Source organism: Haliaeetus leucocephalus, unplaced genomic scaffold (assembly GCF_000737465.1).
Source record: "Haliaeetus leucocephalus isolate CR32 unplaced genomic scaffold, Haliaeetus_leucocephalus-4.0 Scaffold933, whole genome shotgun sequence".
Lineage (NCBI taxonomy): Eukaryota > Metazoa > Chordata > Aves > Accipitriformes > Accipitridae > Haliaeetus > Haliaeetus leucocephalus.
Window position 1 is genome coordinate 4,511,361 of NW_010973369.1, and position 20,952 is coordinate 4,532,312.

At 42.3% G+C, this 20,952-nt stretch overlaps 1 protein-coding gene across 2 annotated transcripts; it reads left to right on the forward strand.

Annotated features, from left to right (window-relative positions):
• Positions 1 to 350: 350 nt before the first annotated feature.
• Positions 351 to 20,466, forward strand: RPN2 (ribophorin II). 2 transcript variants are annotated; one of them, XM_010584081.1, is made up of 18 exons: positions 351 to 387; positions 471 to 673; positions 2,480 to 2,575; positions 3,270 to 3,445; positions 4,334 to 4,409; positions 4,805 to 4,939; positions 6,998 to 7,174; positions 7,559 to 7,677; positions 8,094 to 8,199; positions 10,581 to 10,672; positions 11,571 to 11,685; positions 12,369 to 12,563; positions 13,086 to 13,172; positions 13,739 to 13,834; positions 15,006 to 15,081; positions 15,999 to 16,128; positions 17,968 to 18,053; positions 20,129 to 20,168. In XM_010584081.1, exons 1-17 carry the CDS (start codon positions 375 to 377, stop codon positions 18,017 to 18,019), a joined length of 1,944 nt encoding a protein of 647 aa, XP_010582383.1. In that variant the 5' UTR covers positions 351 to 374; the 3' UTR covers positions 18,020 to 18,053; positions 20,129 to 20,168. The 2 variants fall into 2 exon arrangements, with proteins under 2 accessions (XP_010582383.1, XP_010582385.1); XM_010584083.1 differs by lacking the exon at positions 17,968 to 18,053 and having other exon boundaries at positions 20,129 to 20,466.
• The last annotated feature ends 486 nt before the right edge of the window (positions 20,467 to 20,952 follow it).

Sequence of the window (20,952 nt, forward strand, 5' to 3'; positions counted from 1 at the left end):
TTTAAGGCGCCCTGGCGCGCTGAGCGCCGCGGGTGGCTCGGCCAATCAGCGCAACCCACATCCTCTCCAGGGGCCGCCCCCGCCCGCCGCCGAGGGCCGCCGGGAGGCCTGTACCACTCCCGCCGCCCAGGGGAGCCGGCGCTGCCGCTTCTCTGGCAGCCCCGCTGCTGCCCGGTCCCATCCCGCCTCCCGCCCCACCACCCCGCGGTGTGCTCTTCTCCACAGTTTCGCAGTGCCCGTAGCGGGCGTTCGTGCGGCTGAGGCCCCTTCGCAAAATACGCCGTCCCTCCCGCCTCCCCCGTGGTGCGGGCGCGATGGTGTGGGGCGGGGCGCGGGGCGGAAGCGGCGGCGTGTCCCAGGCGGCGGGGGGCATCATGGCGGCGCCGGGTGAGGCGAGGGTTGCGGTGGGGAGGGTGAGGCGGCGGGCGCGACCCTCGGTACCGCGGGGTAACTCGCTTGTCTCTCCGCAGGCCCGCGGCTGCGTCTGACGGCGGCCCTCAGCCTCCTCCTCCTCCTCGCCGGTGCCCAGGCCCTGGCCCCCAGCCACCGCCTCACCGCCCGCGACCTGGCCCGACTGAGGGCGGCGCTGGAGCGGCCCTTCGCCGACCTGCAGGCCGCCTTCTACTCCATCGTGGGCCTCGCCAGCCTGGGGGCGCGGGTGGCGGACGAAAAGGTGAGCGGTTAAGGGGCCGCCGGTGCTGCCGCTCCCCCTGCCCCCAACCCGCGCTCCGCCGGCTGCCCTGCCCGCCCGGTGCCGTGCGGCTCCGCACGAGGGTGCTTTGCTGGGTTGAGGAGCTGTAGAGGCATCCCCGCAGCAAAAGATGAGGCATAAGGAGTTTATCTAGCCAGCTCTGCTTTGACAGGGCCGTGAGGAAAATGTAAAGCACACGTGTGTTATGTTCTTAGCGAGTATCGTAGCAAATCCCTGGTAATTACTGACAGTCCTTCGGGTGTGCTAGTTGAATAAATTGCATCTTTGTCTGGGCTTTCTCACGCTTACTGCCTCTAAATGGCGGTTTCAGGGCTCCCTTCTCCATAGTCTGTTGTGATATTACTGTAGCTATCAATTTGTTTCACTGTTTTCTGAAAAAGATTTCCACCCGTGCCATGTTTCCTTTGCTATCTCGTTAAATAGGGCTCTCATTATTTCATTTCAGTTCCAACACCAAATTCAGCCAGGTCACATGCTCTTGCTAGTTTTGTATATAAAATATGTTTCCTTCTGTGCAGACTAGAAACAAAGGCTTGTGGTATCAACAGGATGCTTACTGCCTTTTCATGTCTTTAAGCGTTTCTAGTTTAAATGTTGCAGGTTGTCCTTGTAACAACCTGCTTATGTAGGCATGCCTGCTTACACGCATGTGCATGCTTACCTGTGCACCTAAGCTGTAAACAAAAGTTTGTTCTTTCCTCGTAAATTCAGCTAGTTCAGTGGTTCTAACCCATTCGGACTTCGTTTTTCTTTGAGTGTTGTGTATTTGCACCACAAACTCATAAGTGTGAGGCTCCTGAAGATGTTGCGGTTCACCACACTGCACTCCTTGCTGGTCATCTGCAGGCTAGGCTGAGAATTGCTGCTTTTGTTTATGTCAGTGTGGCTGGGTTTTTTAATAGTTCCTAGTTTTGGCAATGATAATGCAGCCTTTGCTTCTGCAGGTAAACAGTAATTATTAATTGTTCCTTGAGGTTTGTCATGAGACTTTTTTCTGGACAGGGAACTTCTTTGTGGGGTGAGTCTATTTAAAAGGTAGAGGTAGTAAAAATCATAGCTAGGTGTAACACTTGAACATATATCAGTATTCCTAGGTTAACTGTAGCCTGAAAATCCTGTCCTACTTGTAAAGGCCTTTATGTTCTACATACTCAAAAGTATGTATGAGCAGTTAAATTCTTGGTTATTTTCTGATTAAAATGAAATCTTAGTGATCCATCTATCTAGTTGTCAGTTAATAATAAGCTGGTTACAGATTAATGAGCAGTCGTATTGTTTGCCTTCATACTGTAACTGCTTACCCAACTTTTCTTTCTGTATGCTTTGAAATTCTATATTCTGCATCCATTAATGATTATGTGTGATACACAGCTGGGAAGGAAGCCAGCCCACAGAATTTCTGTTCATCTGTTCTCTGTCCTGGGAGATTTTCCCTACTAAATATACCTATGGGACTTTTATTTTGATAGGTTTTATAATTATACTCAATTTAAATATGAATTCTGGTTGCGGTAGAGTTTATGTGAAAATCATTTATCTCTCTTAGCAGGAACCGCCTTTGTTTCTGTGCAGCATTTAGCAAAGTAGGACCGGGGGGGGTTCTAGGCTCTTGCAGTATTGCAAATATTACTAGGGGCTTCATTTGCCTTTTTTCAGTACAAAAATGCACAGCAGTGTACATGAAATTGTCCTAGAGTATAATTTAAATCTCGTCTCAGTGGCTGAAGTCAAGACTGTTACTGTAAGTTAACTTCTCTTTCTTCACAGGCTGCGTGCAATTTCATCAAATCGCATGTGGACTCCAGCAGTGTTGATTCTCTCTTCTATGCTGCACAGTCCATCCGGGTCCTGTCTGGCTGTGAGGTGAGTTTGGAACCCTGACCTCTGAAGACAGATGTTACTAAGGAAGTATTTACCTTGATCTTTTCTTGGTTTTATTTTACGCATAACTTCTACTTTTAGTGGGTTGTACTCTGTTGTGTCTTGGGTAAATAGCTTGTGAAGTGTCTGGGAGTACTCTATACAAGGCAAAGTGTAATGATATAAAGCAAGTATTTGGTCAGAGTAATTCTGAGGGTTTATTTCTTGATTAAACGTTGGTGGCTAAGAAAAAAGGAACCAGCACATTTTAATAGAATTCACAGCAGCTGTGCCAATTAAAAACTCTTTGGGTGAATGATAAACTGGATGTAAACTGCGTATTGAAATGCTGCAATGATACAAATGATACAAATGCAGGTCACCCTTGCTGAATTGTGGGTGGGTTATCCAAGCCCCATTTTTCATCAGTACCACCAGCTGCTGGACAATGATGTGATGCCAGATGAAAAGCAGTAGCAGGTTACCAGGATAAATCTGAATTGTGGATTATCCTGACTAATTGATAGTTGACAGCAAAACTTGGGGATTTAATTGTTTAAACTAAAAGGTAATGAATGATAAAGGGCTTTTTCCCAGAAGCTTATAGTAGTTCACTGATCGAGTGTGTTGGTCCAGGAAGAAATTGGTGACTAGAAGGCCTTGTTTTTTCAAGTGTGAATCAACATGTTCCCTGCAGGTTACCATTTCAAATGAGACCAGGGAGCTGCTGCTTGCAGCTGTCAGTGAGGATTCCTCAGTCACCCAGATCTTCCATGCTGTTGGGGCCTTGAGTGGCTTTGGCCTTCCTTTGGCATCTCAGGAAGCACTTAGTGCTCTTACTGCTCGTCTTAGCAAAGAAGAAAATGTGCTGGCGTAAGTCTTTCAGATGGAAACGATTCACTATTGCATGTTTATGCTCTAGGCAGTTGGATTTTGGAGTAAAGGGTATTTTAACACTTAATTTTTGTAATATAGATGTAGTAGAGTAGGTGCTGTGTTTTCATTTGGTGTATTTGTCCAGTTCATTATTGTCCCTCTGGGGGAATGAAAAATATGGTTTGGGGCAATTTTCTGTGTGATTTTGCAAAGGAGCTTATGTATTCAGTTTAGTTCAAGAATAATGGTCAGTAAAGAGGACATATCCCAAAGAAGCCTCCTCTTTTAAAAAGATTCACAACAAATTTTTGACTTCATACCCAGCCATGGTTCTGTGTCATTTATGGTTGCAGTAGACTTGATGCTCTTCCTCAGCCCTGTCTTTTGTACATTGGGATGCTTGTACTGTGAGGTGGAAAAAAGTGCCAGTAAGTGGAAGGAATCTTGGCATTTATCACCAAAGAATTAAGTAATTTGACTGTGAAATGAGAGAACAGAGCTTTCCTTAAAAGCTGGGGAAAATAAGGGAAACTTTAAAATGTGCTAAATGTGCTTTATTAATGAAAAAAATGGTTTCCTGGAAGCCTCACTAGCAAGTGTGGGGATCTGTGCTGTGCAGGGATCAAAGTTTGGTTTCTTCACTGCCTTTGAATCTATGAGTTTATTGCAGAGCTGATGAAGCTAAAGTGGCGTCCCATAATGAATTCTAAGTTTCCACTGAATCACTTCAGATTCATTGTCTTGTCTTGAGTCAACTGAATGCAGTAACACCCGTTTTGCACTTCATTTGGAATAGGAACTGTAGTTGCTTTGATTTGAATTATGTTTGGCTTTTAAGGAAGGAAAAATCATACAATTGCTTGGTTTTGTTTGTTCTTGTTTAAGAACCATCCAGGCTTTGGAGACGGCATCTTACTTGTCCCAGCAGGCAGATCTAAGTGGCATTGTTGAGGAGATAGAGGTAGGAACACATGCTATGCTCTCTAATTATTCAGGAATTTGTTAGACCTCTGTAGTACTGAAAGATGTATTAATGTGAAACACAAAATGAAAAACCAACCTGGCTAATTCCTTGCCTGCATGGTGTGGGTTGGCTTGGCTCTTCCTTTTAAGCAGGTATTTCTTCTGGACTTTTAACTGTTTCACAGTGGACTGAAATACAGAAAGTCATGACTTTTAAATATAATTAAATCCACTAAAGGCTGAAGGTTTCCTTTTCTTCCTGTTTCTAAATGACTATTGCAAAATATGTCAGTGATCCCAGACAGATAGTCTTTGAGTACAAGTTTAACAATAGGGTTAACTTCTGTGGATCTACTAGAATGCAATTTAAATTTTAATAACTCTTTCTGTCAGGATCTTGTTGCTCGCCTGGATGACTTGGGTGGAGTTTATCTGCAGTTCGAAGAAGGAATTGAGACTACTGCACTGTTTGTTGCTGCTGCCTATAAGCTGTCGGACCATGTGGGTACAGAGCCAGCAATGAAGGAGGTCTGTATCTGCCTTTTCCTCCCTTCCACACTGTAGCTCACAAAAGGGATCTGCCTAGTGCCTGTTGTGCAGTGCAAGATGCCGGTATAACTGGGTAGAAGTTTTTACTGTGAAAAATGAGCACACTCAGTGAAAAGGCACATCTTGGAGAGAATGTGAAGTAACAGAATCTAGGAGGAAATTCCACCTTCAAGATCACAGGCTGAATTTGGTTTGTTTTTTTCTTTTTCAAATGTACAGAAGGAAATTGCAAGTGAGGTCTCGTTTTCTTTGTTTATTGAGACTAGCTGTTGAAAAACCCTCTTGTTTCAGAGTTTGTTCTGGCATTTGGCACTTGTCTAGCACTTTCCAGCATTTCAAAGTGTTTTGCAAATGTTATTTACCTGTGAGGAAATGCAGGCACACTAGTCTGGGGTGCCCAAAAGGGAGACAATATTAGTACCATATGCCTGCAGGAATCCAGATACAAAAACTTGTTGTCTAAAATGAAAGACTGTTGGAAATTCCTTTTGAGCTTGATTAAGCTAGAAATCATTACTGCAAGCTATCCACTTAGTAATTTTTTTCCACAAGTTAACTGAGTTAGATGTACTTTTGATTGAGAATGGCTTGTGCTTTAGGGAGCTGCCAAAGTGGCAGGGTTGAGACAGAAGCCAGTGTAAGACATCTGAGTTCATTCCTGGCTCTCTTCCATGCTGCTGCCAAACTGACTAATGCAAAGTAATTTTGATGTCATTTTTGAGGTGGTGATTCTGCTACACACAATTCAAACTGTCAGCATCCAAATGATGTTTAAAAAAAAGACCAATTAAGGAAAATTGTTTAGTGTTGTTTCAGAATTGTGCTGTCAGAAGTGCTATTGTTGGGGCTTAAAGCTTTATCTCTTGTGAATGGTGAGAGTGCCTCCAGAATGCTACAAAACTTTCTTTTAAAATTAACATGTAGTATTTGAAAAAATAGCTCCCTTGTTTTTCCCCACAATTTAAATGAGAGTGTCAGTTGCTGATTAGGGTCTGGAGCTATGCCATGCCTTCCATATAAAAGAAAAACACTGCAGGATTTGCACTATGCAGGAGTTTTGTGGTGTCTGTCTTGATGCTTTCTCTAGTTCTGATGTACATTGGTGTTCATTAATACAAGTAGGAGGGTGAAAATTTGATATGCAGTGGGCTTCGTTTAAAAGTGCTTTGTAGGTTACTAAATTGTATGCCTGTTGCTTTATTTGGGATTGTCTTCGATTATTCTAATTTCTGATCAGAATTTAGCCCACAATTCTTTTCTTGAATTAAAGTACAGGTAACCAATCCCTCTGTTTTCCAGACTAGCAGGGAGTGATGGAAGAATCTGAATAATATGGCATACCCTGCGAAGTGTGGCACAGATGTACTAACCCTACAAAGTCAGACTGCAAAACCAGCTGGGGGATGTGGTCCCACTCCTACTTTGGAGAGGACAGATTAGCTTTGGCACATCCCAGAGCCAGAGCTGGCTCTGTGCTCCTGGTGGTACTGCTTTAAAGCTAATCCTCTTAGCTTGAGGACACTGTTGAGCCTAAGGGGATAAGCCTGCATGGGCCTAGACTGGCTCCTTCCAGAGCCATTAGGATGCTTTGCATCACTGCTCTGTGGCCTTCCCAGCCTGGCAGGTAGCCAGGACATGTAGCCTAGTCCTTCTCCACTGTATGAAGACAATTGTATGGCTCCTGGAGCCAAATTATCTTTTTGCAGCTGCACACAGTCTGGATAGTCGAGCTGACGGCATCTTCCGTTCTGAAACATGTAGTTTGAAGAGGTAGATCCAAATTCCGTTTTTGGAAGTTTTCAGCACAATTACAGCAATTGTGGTTGGAACCTCCCAGCCAAGAATAAGAATGCTAATGTGACATTTCAAAAAGTAGTTAATTTTGGGTTACCTCATAACTTGAGTTACTTTTAAAGCAAGTGGGAAATTAAACAGCCTTTATGAACGATGTTTTTATTAATAACATTATACGGAGCCAGTCTGCAATGTTGTGGTAAGCTGCTGGTGTTTGTATGTGATTTGCTTTTCCTCTTTCAGGATCAAATTATCCAGTTGATGAATGCAATTTTTAGCAAGAAAAACTTTGAGACACTTTCAGAGGCCTTCAGTGTTGCTTGTGCTGCAGGTTCTTTATCCCAGAACCGCTACCATTTGCCTGTCATTATTGTCCCCGATGGGCCTGCAGCTGTGTCTCACCATCAGCCCATACTCAGGGTGAGTCCTTAGCCCCGAATCTTAACTCATGTCTTGGCTCAGTCTTTAGTATTGTAGGTCTGGGATGACTGAATGTGCAAGGTGATGTCTTTTATTTTTAGCTCCAGGACTCAGGTTCCAGTAGATCTGGGGGTTTAGTGCTTTTATGAAGTGATTCTTCAGAACCTCTGCTTACCCAGGGCTTACCAGACATTACCTTGAAGTCAGCTCTGCTGATTACAAGTTTAGCTTTCCCAATTATGTTAGAAAGAATTAGGTGAATCTGGGATGCTGGACCAGGGAGAATTCTGTGTGTATAATACAGAGGGGTAGTGAGTTGTCTGTGCTCCCACATTCCTTCTGGGAGAAATGGTTTCATGGAAATTCTTGATTTTTTTCTTGTAGCTACAAGTGACCAATGTTATGTCCCAGCCGCTGACTCAAGCTTCTGTAAAGCTCGACTATGCCAAGTCTGCATCTACCAAAGCCACTGTCCTTCAACAGAGAGAATTTGCTCTCTCAGGGTAAGAAATCTTATTTTTACAGTTTGTAAGGTAAACAGGTGTTACTTAAACAGTGTTGGACTTATTTTCCTTATGTGTTCTTCCACCAGAGAAATGTTTGTGTGATTGAAAATTCAAAATGCTGTAGTTGCATTTTGTTGGTAACAGGTGACTGAGCACGTTTGGTAGTGATGGTGAATTTCTGTTGCTTTTTCTTTTGATTGGGAGTGGGAAATTGCAATGTTCTCCTGACTTCGGGGGAGCTTTGAAGAATTCTTTTCCTGCTGCACTTAGCAATGTTAGTTTTGTGCTGCATTTGTCTGTTTTCCTGCTTAACCTAGCATATTTGGAGACTTCTTGGTAGCAAGATGTTACCTATTTGTAGGTTGCTGTTGGTATCCTAGAGGATACTTAGCACCTTGCTTTTTCTGTTATAGAGACGTCTTTGAGCTGAACTTCATGAATGCAAAACCTGCAAGTGGATATTATGATTTCTCTATCAGTGTTGATGGAGATAAGCGATTTATTGCTAACAAAGTTGAGGTGGGTATGCTTTTTCATGGCATTTTAATTGTGTGCCTATTCACTGAAACAGCTTTTTATTTATACCTGTTAAGGATGTCATATGGCTTTTTTATCCCATGTTTTTCTGTAATGCATTGGATTTTGACTCAGGATTATGACCAGTAACCGTATTAATATATGATCAAAAGAGATTCATGTAAATTTCAAAACTGACCTATCACTTAGATGCTGATCTGACAGCATATGAACAAAGGCTAACAGTGGAGGTATTTATATAGCAGCCCAAAGCAGCTATGCAAAAACAATTGCTAAGAATGTTAGTTCTTCGGAGCATTCAAGATTTGAGTCTCTAAACCTCAAGGCTTGGCAAGCAGTTATCTGGTGATTGCCTGATGTATGGAAGCGGAGCATTTGTATAAGCTCTAGAGCTTTAGAAAAAAGTCAAAGGTGTCTTTTGGCATCTCCTAACTGTGTATATGGTGATGCTTTTGTAGTGGAGAGACAGCAACCAAAGCAAATGCAAATGAAGTCTTCATTTCATGCATACATACACCCTTTTTGGTGGCAAAAGCTGTTACACCACATGTTTCTAAAGAAGAGTTGTATATAAATACTCAGAGTTTTACTTCCCTCACATTTGTTACAGTGAGAAGAATGTGATCTCTGTGACTGTTCATGTAGTCACCCCCAGTGTCAACAGCTGAGAATGTTCTTCTTCAATGATGTCTATTCCCAGGGTTAGTTTTTGCCCTCAATCGCATATTTAAGGAAAAGATTAGCTTTTAAAGTCTGCCAACATAGTCGGCTTGGAGTAGGGGAAGGCACTTATTTACAACTGCTGACCTTTACACTGTGTATCAAATTGATGTTGTCATTGTAGTAGTAATGGCACTTAGGAGTGTCAAAAGGGGATTGATTGGTCCTGCTTAAGCTCACTGCTGGCACACAGAGGTACCAGTAGGAATGTATTAACGCTGTGGTGGCTTTGTGTGAACCGCTTCTAATAAGACACATTGTTACGGGGGAGGACTGCTGGGGGAACTGCTTTTTTTCCTTACTGTTATTAGCATTAATTGTCCTTAATGCACCATCGTTTTGACAGTAATGAGCTAAACCAGTGGGTTATTACTCCGGCAGAGACTACATTTCCTGGCATTAAAATATTTCAGAGATGTTTGTGTACTGTTCAGTTGGAGGGGCTGTGTGCAGCAGCTCTGAGTTGCCTTCATTTAACTTTTTTAAAATTAATATTTCATTAGTCCATCTTCCTTTACTCCCATCTTGGAACAAACTAAGGCCTTACTAAAGTTAGCCTGAATAGTCTACATGTTAATGGATCCATTTTCAGGGGTAACCTCTATCTTAAATTACACTTTTTGTTGTAAGGGAACTGCCAGAATTGTGTGTGTTTGAAGTCTGACCTGAATAGTTTAGTTTATGTTTTTACATATTTTTTCCACAGGTTCCCTGTGAATTATTTCTCAGAGTGAGGGTGTGGGGCTGGTTCACATGAGCAAACCTGTAATAACAAATTGTAGTATATGATGAAAAATATCTTGGCAATGAAACTTTAATTCTCCAGGGGAGCATTTGTAAGCTGTGAGAACAAATGTGCTAATTAAAAACTACAGACTGCAGTAACTGCTTATGTTTGAGAGAGGGACTGAAATCAGTCAAACGCACTGAGGTTCACTGCCTAGATGGTCTGTGGTTTGGAACTGGGGAGAGGGCAGGAAGTAATTTCTCTGCTTAGGCTTTATACTGCCTTTAGTGCAAGGGAGTGTGATAAATGACAGGGCCTTATTGGCTGCCCTGTGCTAAGTGATAAATGCTGTGACCGAAGGAAAGCTTGCTGAACAAAGTGCAGGTCTGGAGGAATGCTTTGGCTTTTGCCTGCTGGTAATAAAATCAGCAGAAACCTGTTAGACTTTAGGAGCCAACAAAGGCATAATTGGTTGCTGTCCGGAGATCTCTCTCATCTCAAATTGCTATCCAGTAAGCAGAAGTGCAAGTGCACGTGCAGTTTTAAGTTGTATTGTATGTGATGTAATCTTTAATAGCTAGTTTCTGCTAGTTCAGATCTGGATAGTTGGACTGTTTCATTAAAAACAATTTTCCAAAGGGCAGCTAACTCCAGCATGACTGAGAAGCTGGTGTCTTCAGAGCTGGCTAATTGTGCAGGGAGAAAGGGGATGGGTTAGGGTTAATGACTGATGCAGGAGCTTTGCCAGAAGGTAAATTGCGGTAGATCCTTCTGTTCAGGTTAGATTCTGTCTTTGGCTTAGTGTAAGACCCGCTTTGGGGAAGGGGACAGAAGAGCTAAAGCTTCTGCAGTGAACTTGACCACAATTAGTATATATAAAGTGCTCTGTGTAATTTTCAGTTGTGTTTTGTTGCAGCTGAAAGTAAAAGTTTCCACAGAAGTTGGGATTACTAATGTAGATCTTTCTACCGTGGATAAAGATCAGAGCATTGCGCCAAAAACAACCAGGTAAAACAATTCAGTGTGTGTGATCCTTTAATGGGCAACTCTGGCTCTAGACTGGAGGTCTTCTGAGCTTTACCTAGTTCAGCTAAACGAGAGGAATCTTGTATTGGAATAACTACAGAGTTATACACATGCTGTTTCTCTTAAACCTGTAAGTTCATTGGGAGAATACTGATTATTTTTATAGGTGATTTTCCTTAATGCTGAAATAAGTACTAAGAGAAGCCAGGCAACCTGAGTCTTCTGTTCCTTTGCTGGCACCTCTCCATAGCGAAAGCAAGTTAAAAGAATTGTGTTAATGTTTCTGGCATTATTGGGCTCCGGTAGAGATGCTCTAAAGCAACATGTACACTGTATTTGGGGGTGTGGCTGTACCGTTGCTAGGTGTACTTGAACTTAATGTAATTGGTTTTTTAACTGACATCAGTTAGAATGTAACGTATGGAATTTAACTTAGGTTGCACAGCCTCACTGAGGCTACTCTGTGTGTGTGTTGATACAGCCTTCCTATGCTGAAGTTTGAGTGTCTGTTTTTTTCTGTTCTGCTGCCATCACACCTTTGGTTGTAGCATAGCCTTGGTTAAACAGAATGCGGGGTGTGGTATTAGCAAAACCTTCTGGTGTTCCTTTGAACCTTACAACAAACAACCATTTTACTTGAAAATGGGCAAGGTACGTAGCTCACAAAAATCCTGCTAAAAAAATTCCATTCATTTCTTTTCATTAAATTTATGGTGGAAGAGAAAGACATATTAGTTCATCTGACTTTTTGATAAAATAGCTAATCTATGCTGAGTAGACTGCAGTACTGCTAGACAGGCTTGCATGCCTCGGTTTCTTTGAATGCTGGGCGTTCTCTTGGAAGATCACCTCCATTCTGTTTGATTTTTTTTCCTCCTAGGGTAGCTTACCCAGCCAAAGCCAAGGGTTCATTCACTGCTGACAGCCATCAGAATTTTGCTTTATCCTTCCAGCTGATAGATGTGAACAGTGGAGCTGAACTCATCCCTCACCAGGTTAGGACAAATTTTTGTCATTGCTGTGTCACTGAGATGTTCCATCTTGAAGCATCTGAGGTGATGGTTGCTCTTGAAAAGATTTGATAAGTTTTGAGAAGCCTTATGTTTCTGACATGGACTGTGAAAGATCACTGGTCTTGGTAGATGGGAAGTGGATTCAGTTCATTTATTTTGGCTGTATGTTAAATGAAGCCTCTTCTGGCTCTGGTACTGTGTCTCATTTAACTCAACAAAATGCATGCAGGTAGCCTGCACTGTAAAAGCACACTTCTGCTTTTTTTAATATAGATTGTTTGCTGAAAAAGTCCTTGAATTTAGACTTTCTTTAAAATTCTATGTTTTCTGTATAAAATAGAAAAAAATGGGGGGAAAAAACCCAACAAAAACCATGTATGTATACATCCCTGTTGTGTGCTGTTGCATATACCATGTTGAGTAACATTCAGTATATTGCCCTGTACCCCAAGCGGGCCACGGGATGGGCTTGGTCCTGTGTTAAAGTGGTTACTCAGACACATAGAACTTTGCTGATTTGCAAGGGTCTAACACCCAGGCTCCCAGGTTATATTCCAACTTTTGTTAATGTCATGCTTTTTGATTTGGGGATAAATCTCTCATTTTGCCGGCATTTGTAAATGCACTATGAGATAATCCAGAAGTGTTACAACCTTTCCTTTCAGACTTTTGTCCGACTTCACAACCAAAAGACTGGCCAGGAGGTAGTGTTTGTTGCAGAACCAGATAGCAAGAACGTATACAAGTTTGAACTGGATACTTCTGAAAGAAAGACTGAATTTGACTCTGCCTCTGGTACCTACACTCTTTACTTGATAATAGGAGATGCCACTCTGGAAAATCCAATCCTGTGGAATGTGGTATGTAGCTGGAAGTGTGGTGATGTGGTTTTGAGATTACTGGCAGTCTAACAGGAGGTCTTGGTACAGGTGTGGAAGAAAAAAGCTCAAATGTTTCGTTCTTTGAAACAATCTTTTGGCCATTTATGGGCTCTGAGGTTTGCTGTTCATTTTAAGTTTTTAAGCAAACATCAAAGCAGGACAGAAAAGAACATTCATTTCATCATGTGGTGGAACAGAAACTTCAGAATGTTTATGGGTTTGATTTTAATTTCACAGCAAGCACTTCAAGGTTTAGCCTTTCTGTGCTTGCTGTGCTGGAAATTAAGTCCAATTCTTAGTGATGGGTGAATGGCATTATTGCCTCTGTTTGGGAGAAGTTGCTTCTTAAAAAATCTGATGGGTTTTTCCTTAGTTTCCTTTAAAAATCATGTCAATCATAGATTGACAAATAAGGAAATAGGCCACAGTAATGCAATAGGTTTTATAAAACTTTTAATATATTAAGGTCAAACTTAATGAAGCTGCATGATTTCATTTCAGGCTGATGTTGTGATCAAATTCCCAGAAGAGGATGCACCATCCACAGTTCAGTCCAAGAACATCTTTGTTCCCAAACCTGAAATCCAGGTACAGTCAAAAACAAAATTTATGTGCAGAGATGGGGGGCTAGTCCTACTAGTATTATTTGTTCTCATCATAATTTATTTTTGAAAAGTAATCTCTCATTAAAAAAAATTAACACTGTGTAAGTAATGTAATTAAAGGAAGACCAGAGCTACAGCTTAATGGAAAGAAATTTGTTGCAGTCCTCTGGAGTATGAATAAGTAAGCTGTGTCTTAACTGTGAGAGAGCAACTGATGTCACTGAGAAGGTTCAAATATGAAAATTTGACTAGGTAAGCACCACCAGAAAGCTCTTTGCTTCTGAAGATTTCTCTTGCTTCATTCCAGCCATCAGTGCTGATGACAAACTAGCAAGTGCTTCTGTGAGTGCAAGGAAAAGTTAACTTTGCAGGAGATCAAATGTGCAGAGACTGGAACAGACACTAAAGACTCAGTCTTTGCCTTAAGAGGAATGCTTATCATCCAAAGGAATGTCTGGGAACAGCACCAGGGCTGCACCTGGTCCTCTGGGGAGCCGAGAAGTTGCTCTGTTGGAGTACTACTTACAAGTTGCTTTTGTTTGTTTGCAGCACCTCTTCAGGGAACCTGAGAAGAGGCCTCCCACTGTGGTATCTAACACTTTCACAGCATTGATTCTCTCCCCGCTGCTTTTGCTGCTCATTCTGGTGAGTGAACTGGGCCACAGAAGAAGAAAATTTTTTCCCCTCCAGTCAAAAGTCACTTATGAGGTTGGCCAGCTAAACTTTGTATTTAAAACTCTTGGTTAATTGTGACTAGCACAGCAGTGCTGGAGTCATAGCTAGCAAATGTCAGTGCAGAGTGTTGGTCTGGTATTGTCTCTTTCCTAAACTGTTTTTTAGTTTATAGTCAAAACAGAAAAACACTGCTGCCAGGTAGAAGTAGGTGGGGTGAGTTTTTCCAGTGTGCTTCTGCTAGGGATGTTGGATAGCAGTGGGCAGATTAAGTTATAACTAACATTAGACTTCCACGGGAAAAAAACAGTGATTCTGCCTCGCACTTAATATATCATCACAAAATCTGTGTTACTTAATCCTATCAGATTGGTTCCCATTTATGGACATAATTAATACTTGTGTGTCTGTAGTTGAAAAATCTACTGCTACTCACTGTATCATCAGATCAGTGTTTTGAACTTAATGCAATACAAAATCTCATCTAGTCAAGTTAAATTACTCCTTATTTGGAGGATGAAACTGATCCCTTATTTGCTTGGCAGTAATTTCCCATTAGCTAGTCTCACTGAAAGCTGGCACTCAGATAGTTATGTCCACTGGTCTCTGGAGTTCACAATATGCATGCTGATGACACTTTAATGAAAAATCTCATTGCTGCTGTTCCTGTTTCCCATCCTGCATGCCTTTCTCTTTTCTACTCTAAAAACTGCAATTGTTCTTATGAGAAAACATCTTGTATCTGTAGCTGTTCTTTGGTGAGTCCAAAACTAGAACCTTACCTTTTTTTGTCTTTTTAATTGAAATGAATTCAGCTGGATAGAAATAGCAATGTTTATTTTTCTGGAAAATGTAGATTTTGAGCAATATCCAAATATCTCATCAGTTTAAGAAAGATAATCGAGGAACTTCATTTGAGCAGTCAGAGGCAGAAGGAGAAATTTTCACTAAAGGAACTCAACAGTGTTGTCTAGCAAAATTACTACTCTGTCCTCTTGTAGTGGTAAACAAGTGCTTCTGTAGAGAATACACTGTATTCATTGAAGAACTTAAAGCAAACAAGCTTGAAAGATACTGGAGTTTAAAACAAAAGCTTGTGTTTACAAGGCTGTTGTAACTCAGGTTTTATTTCTTTTCCTTTTAGTGGATAAAGATAGGTGCCAACATCTCCAACTTCAGCTTTGCTCCCAGCACCATTGTTTTTCACATGGGACATGCTGGTAAGTGTCAGAGGCTTTCTGCTTTGTTTGACCTTCTCACCTGGGAGTTACAGATGAGAGCCCTGGTGGTTAATGGGCTTGCAGTCTATTAACTATAATGACATAATAGCATAACATTTGTTCTCTTGTTTTCATCTGTCTTCCTGCTTTTCGTGATTGTTAATATGGTGATAAACCTGTTTTGGCCATCAGCTTATAACAGCCATCATTATCTGGGCTCCTTTCTCACACCATTTATCTGTACTTAATAGAACTTATTTCCAAAGGTCACACTTTCTTTATTGCATGTTTATCCTTTGTAAGCAGGGAGTTTCTGTGAGGATTGAAACCTGTGGGACTGCTGTCTACAGTGAAAGACTACATCTTTTCTTTAAAGCTCTTCCTGTGAAAGCTGCTCTTGTTCTTTGGCTGGACCAATTTTTTTCATCAATTTTATTGTGCCCTTGGTTGCACAGTTATTTACTGTCTTGGTAGAATTTCAAAAACATGGCAGGCTGGGAGAACATTGGATCTGCTGTTTCCCAAATGAGAGTGTGTTGCTTAATCCAAGCCACTTTCCTTGGAAGCTTTAAAAAGCTGTAAGCTCCTACGGATGTGCAAAGGTTAATATCCTCTGTTGAAATCCAGAGTATCCTCCTCCTTTTAATAGCCCTTAATGTCTATAATACATCTGTAATTCTGCCACAAGAGGATTGGTTGTGAGCCATCAGTGTCACATTTCCTCCATTATGGAGACCCAGATGCCTTCTTTCCCTGGCAACAATGTATAGTCTTTTAGATCTGCCATTTCAGATCTTTAGAGATGAGATAGAAACCAAATGCTTAGGCCTGGCAGTACAACATAACAATAGTTCTGAGGATGAATGCTTGGTCTTCGAAATGCAATTTCAGACATGGGTTCTGTCTTTTTTTCACAGCAATGTTGGGACTCATGTATGTCTACTGGACTCAGCTCAACATGTTCCAGACTCTGAAGTACTTGGCCATTTTGGGTGGCATCACATTCCTGGCAGGCAATAGGATGCTGGCTCAGAAAGCAGTAAAACGGTAAGTCAGGGATGGATGCGTTGGTGGGAGATGCTTTTAAAATTGGTGGGGAGGGGATCACATTGATGCTATCGTGTGTCAGTAACTGATACAGTAATGAACGCTGCTTTTGGTTCTTAGATCTTGTGTGTGGGGATGGGCTGCTCAGTCCCAGTTTCATGCCTGTTTTCAGAATAAGGGCTTGAACTGGCTAAGGCATTGAGGTGCTGCTAGTGAGATACAGCTAACTGATCCTTCAGAGAGAATGGTCCACATGGCCACTTGCTGAAGCAATCAGGCACATGGAGAAAGCAAAGGGTGTAAGTATGTTCACTTTGACAGGGGGAAACCCATTCACTGACAAATTTGTTGTACTACATGATACATCAAGCTCTTAGAATATTGTTAGATAATGAAAGCCACTGTAAATGCAGAAGAGGCCCAACTCTTATCTCATGAGCAGAGCTACAGAAGTTTTGAGAGGAGGAAGGTAAGGCGGGGGTATCTTACTGCTGTCTTCCCCTACCTAAAGGAGGATTCTAGAGAAAAGGGAAGCAGATGCCTATTGGAGGTGTGCAGCAACAGACAAAGGGCAACACATGCAGGCAAACCCACGGAGAATTCTCATAAATGTTAGGGATACAACAATCATTTTTGTACTCGGATTGGACTGATTCTTCACACATGCCTTCTGCCACACAGTGTCTTGTGAATGTGCCATAGCTTAGGCAGCCTGCAGGCAGTTTGTTGACCCCAGCTTCCAATACAGTGCATTAATTAGAGGTCGAACTGTTCCCTCTCCATCACTTCTGCCATGTGGGGTTTACATGTGAGACTTAAGTTTTAGCCCTTTTGTACTGATGTAGAGTTTGGCTTTGAAGATGATCTTACTGACCTGCTTTGCCATGAAACCTGTGCTTTTCTTACTTTCCCCTTTTTGAGCCACAAGGAGTTGTTTATCCTTGCATACCTATTTGCATAGATATCCCTGGGTTCTTGCTTTTTTGATTACACTGTATTAAAACTAGGACAAGAGCTGTAAAAAAACACAAGAATATAATTTTCAGGGGGTTTGCATTGATTCGTTGTCTTTAAAACATCTCTACTTGCATGGCTGTAGCAGGAAGGATGATTATTGTAATTAACCCTTTCAATACCATCCTCCCAGCTTTCTCAAGCCTTGCTCCCTTGGATGTCCAGCCCTCTCCACTGTGGCACTTTATCTTGTTAGCATAAGTTTCTACTGGGATTTTGTTGCCAATGGGGCTATGTTACGTCATTTAATAATATTTCCTTTTTAATTTAAAGAGTAATGATAAAATCGTTATTAATTACAGATTGCCTAGGATACAGATTTGGGGAAAAAGAATACAATGAAGCTTACTTCTAAGTGTCTTTGCTCAACCAGGGCTTCTGTTAGCACATAAATGCAAGTGGTTGGTTCCTACTTCAAAACACTGCAGGGGGTGTCTGTATGCTTTTTCATTGTAAATGATATGAAGCTGCAACTACAATGGCAAATTTGAAAGTAAAACTTCTACCTTAGGCTAAAGTTAAACCCTTTGTACATGACTTTAAAGTTCAAAAAGACATCTTTTTGTTAACACGCTGCTAGCTTGTCTCAGATGTTGAAGTGCAGTGATAATTAACTAGATTGCACTTTGAGGCAGAGCTGCTGTTCCACTATGGAGACCGCTGGCGGGTGTGGGAAGGGGACTGTATAAACCATCTTTTTACAGAAGTTACCAGAAGGCCTGGTTTTGCTTTTTGCATTTCTGTCACTGGCTCTGGTTCCTGGAGCAAGGCTGCTTTCCTCCTTACTATCTTCTCTGAACCTTTCTTCCTCTCTCCTTTTGGCAGGATCGCTGCAGAGCAGAGCAGTAGGTTGGCAAAGTATAGAACGCTGCGGTAAAAGGGGGTTTTGCTAGTGACCAGCTCTTCTAGAAGTAAGGGCCTTTTTGGAATTGGCCTTTCCTGGGCATGCTGCCTGTTTCATTTCACTTCATCACTCACTCCTTGTACAAAAAGATACTGAGCTGAAGCTGCTTCCTTCCGACATCACTTACTGGGCTTTAAATCAGTCCTTGTGTGTACTTGGCTACAGCTGGGTTTGCATATTAGCAGTACATGTCCTCTGAGACTAAATTGCCTTTGTGTGATTTCCTTAATCATCTGAAGTCTGTATGGTAATATGTGCACATGTGAATATGCTGTCTGGGACACCAAGCAGCTATCAGGTGACAAAATAAACCTAGTTTAAGCAGTATTGTTCCTGTAAATAAATTATTAGTTATGTCGGCTGGAAGAGAACATGATGAAAATGGCTGATATCTGGGCTGTTCCCATCCTGCTGTTGGTACTCCCTATCCCCATCTGCAGTATTCTGGTTATTCAGCTGCCAGGCACTCTGACTGCTGAACTATGTCCTCACTTGGGGTGGCGAGAGCTCTGTGTGCCCCAGAGCCAGGTCAGCACCACCTCCTTCAGCTGGTAACATGACCCAATCCAGGGTTCACCCTCCTGTTAGACTGAACTGGTTATGATGGCTCAGGCAGCAGCAGTAGCCAGCCCCCTCCATTCAATACAGTCATCTGATAGGTCTCCATTATAATTTACTAGTGCAAAGCCCTTTGTTTCCTTTCATTCTGAGCAGGTAAGGTCCCAGTTTGCTATATCCACAGTGGCAGAGGAGGCAGGACTGCCTGTCGTTCTGCATGCTGCCCAACTCTGAATGTGTGTGTGGCTTCATTTCTCATTGAGTGCACTGTTTTGTTTTGGGGAAGGGAGAGAGCATCTGGGACAAGTTCTGTGATGAGAGAAATCGCTGTACAACATGCTGTACTAGTACATCTCTTGAGTCTGCTTTCTCTCATGTTCATAGTCAGTGCTCCAGGCACACACACAGACAATGCGTTGAACGGAGCTCAGTGTGGTGCAATACAAAACCAGCGTGGGTGGCTGTGTCACAGAAACAATGTGCGCTGTGGTATAAGCCTCTGTCTGCAGATCAGATAGTATGGTGGATGGTTTCATGAAAATTACCTATGGAGAATTTGGCATCATGTCCCATAGAAAAACACCCTGTTACTATCTCTTCTCTCCCTGGAGTGTTTTGAGGTATTTGAGCACAGAACAAGCCATGACAAGTAACTGGAGAGGAATGGGAGATGGCTGTCACTTGTTCTAGTAGATGAATGCTGGCTGCATCCTGGCTGTGTTTGCTGGTGCTGTTCTGGTCCCTGGACACTTCTTTTTACCATAGCTTTGGGCCAGTGGTTTTCATGTTTTTAGTGGCCTGTTACCAAATGCCTCACGAGTGTGTTCTCAATAGCTTGCATGTTTTCTGTTTCTCAGCCTGGTATTTTAACTGCTTAATTCCCCATGGGCTGTGAGTAATCCTGGAAGATCCTGCAAATAACTTATTATCCACAAACCATAAGTTAGGTTTTGCTGCCATGTGCAGTCACAAGCATTTGTCCTTACTGCTGGGTTTTCTAATGCCCCAGATACATCAGTTAAGACTGTATTGTTACCAGCTTCTAGGGCTGGACTGTCAGGTGCTCAGCATTCATCGTTATGCCTGTGCCTGGCATCTTCAAAAGGAAAAGGACCCCAAAAAGATGGGTCTGCTGTGCCCACATTAGACCACTTCATCTTCTTGGGGACATGAAGATCTTTTCTTTGTGTTTACATGGGCCAGCTGATTCCAAACGGGTGGATTGGCCCTTTCTAAAGTAGAAGAGCGGTTAAGGTACCTGCAGACTTTGTATTCAGCCCTGCTTTTTTGTTCAGTTCTGTAATTTACAAGGCTCATTCATCCCTTTTGCACCAGAAACTAACCTTCATTTTGTCTGACCGTTTCCATCCTCCTCGAATTCAGTCCTCCGTTCCATTGCAGTACTGGTTTTATGACTCTGATAAGCTTCCTTTGAGAGAGAATGAGGGGTCTTGGGACACTTTTACTGTGCAAGGAAGTGCTTTGTTGCCTGGAAGAGTTAATTTTTTTGATTTTTCTTTCCAGGACACACTAGTACCAGAAGAATGGAAGAAATGGGGAAAAACAAAGCAAATGCCTTCAGAACAGAAGTGAATAAATAACTGAAAGACCAGAAGAAGGAAGGCAGAAGCAGATTTTTTTTATATATATTAAGTCAAAAGGGTGCCAGTTATACTTTTTTAAAAGTTTGATTTTCATCGTTGTGTTCATGCTACTTGAGTGCTTTTCATATGAACCTGGAAAACCCTTTTTTCCCTGGATCCTCCCCCCTTTTTCTCCCAGGACATTTGAATTTCCTTTAGAAAAAAAGGAAGAAAAATCTGCCTTTTCCCTCATCCTAAATGATTTGTGAATAAAGAGGAAAGAATGGTCCTGAATTTTGTTTTTTGGCTGTCTTGGAGACTGTGATTGGAAGTTGGGCTCACATGAGAATGAAAAGAGCTTTTTCTGGTGGGTAATTTTGTGTATGAGTCATTGCTGTGTGAAGGTTCCTGTTCTTTCATGTCCTTTCCCAGAGGGACATGTTTATTGGGGGGAGCTTCCTGTTCCTGCCTGTCCCTTGTGTGACACTGTCGTCTGCATTTCTCTGCTAATGGCTGTTCTCTGGGACTCCAGGATGGTGCTAGGCTGGGCTGTGCTGAGTTGCTGTGTGCCCTCAGGGCTCAGGCAGGAGGAGTCCTCGGAGCCTGGCCCCCTTGCAAGGAGCCAGCTGTGGTGCTGGTGTGCCTGGCTGTGTCTGACCCTGACAGGTTTGCTGGGTCCCTGGAGTGGGTTCACTTTCTTTCCAGCCTCTGGAAGTAACCTTTTCACTCCAAATACAAGTTTGAGGTTATTGCCTCTGTTCTTCT

Bases quoted from the DNA above. Each gene is read 5' to 3' on its own strand.
- RPN2 (XM_010584081.1), top strand. The intron at 11,686-12,368 runs GTTAGGACAAAT...CTTTCCTTTCAG, and splicing joins CTGAACTCATCCCTCACCAG to ACTTTTGTCCGACTTCACAA. The intron at 13,173-13,738 runs GTACAGTCAAAA...GTTTGTTTGCAG, and splicing joins TTCCCAAACCTGAAATCCAG to CACCTCTTCAGGGAACCTGA.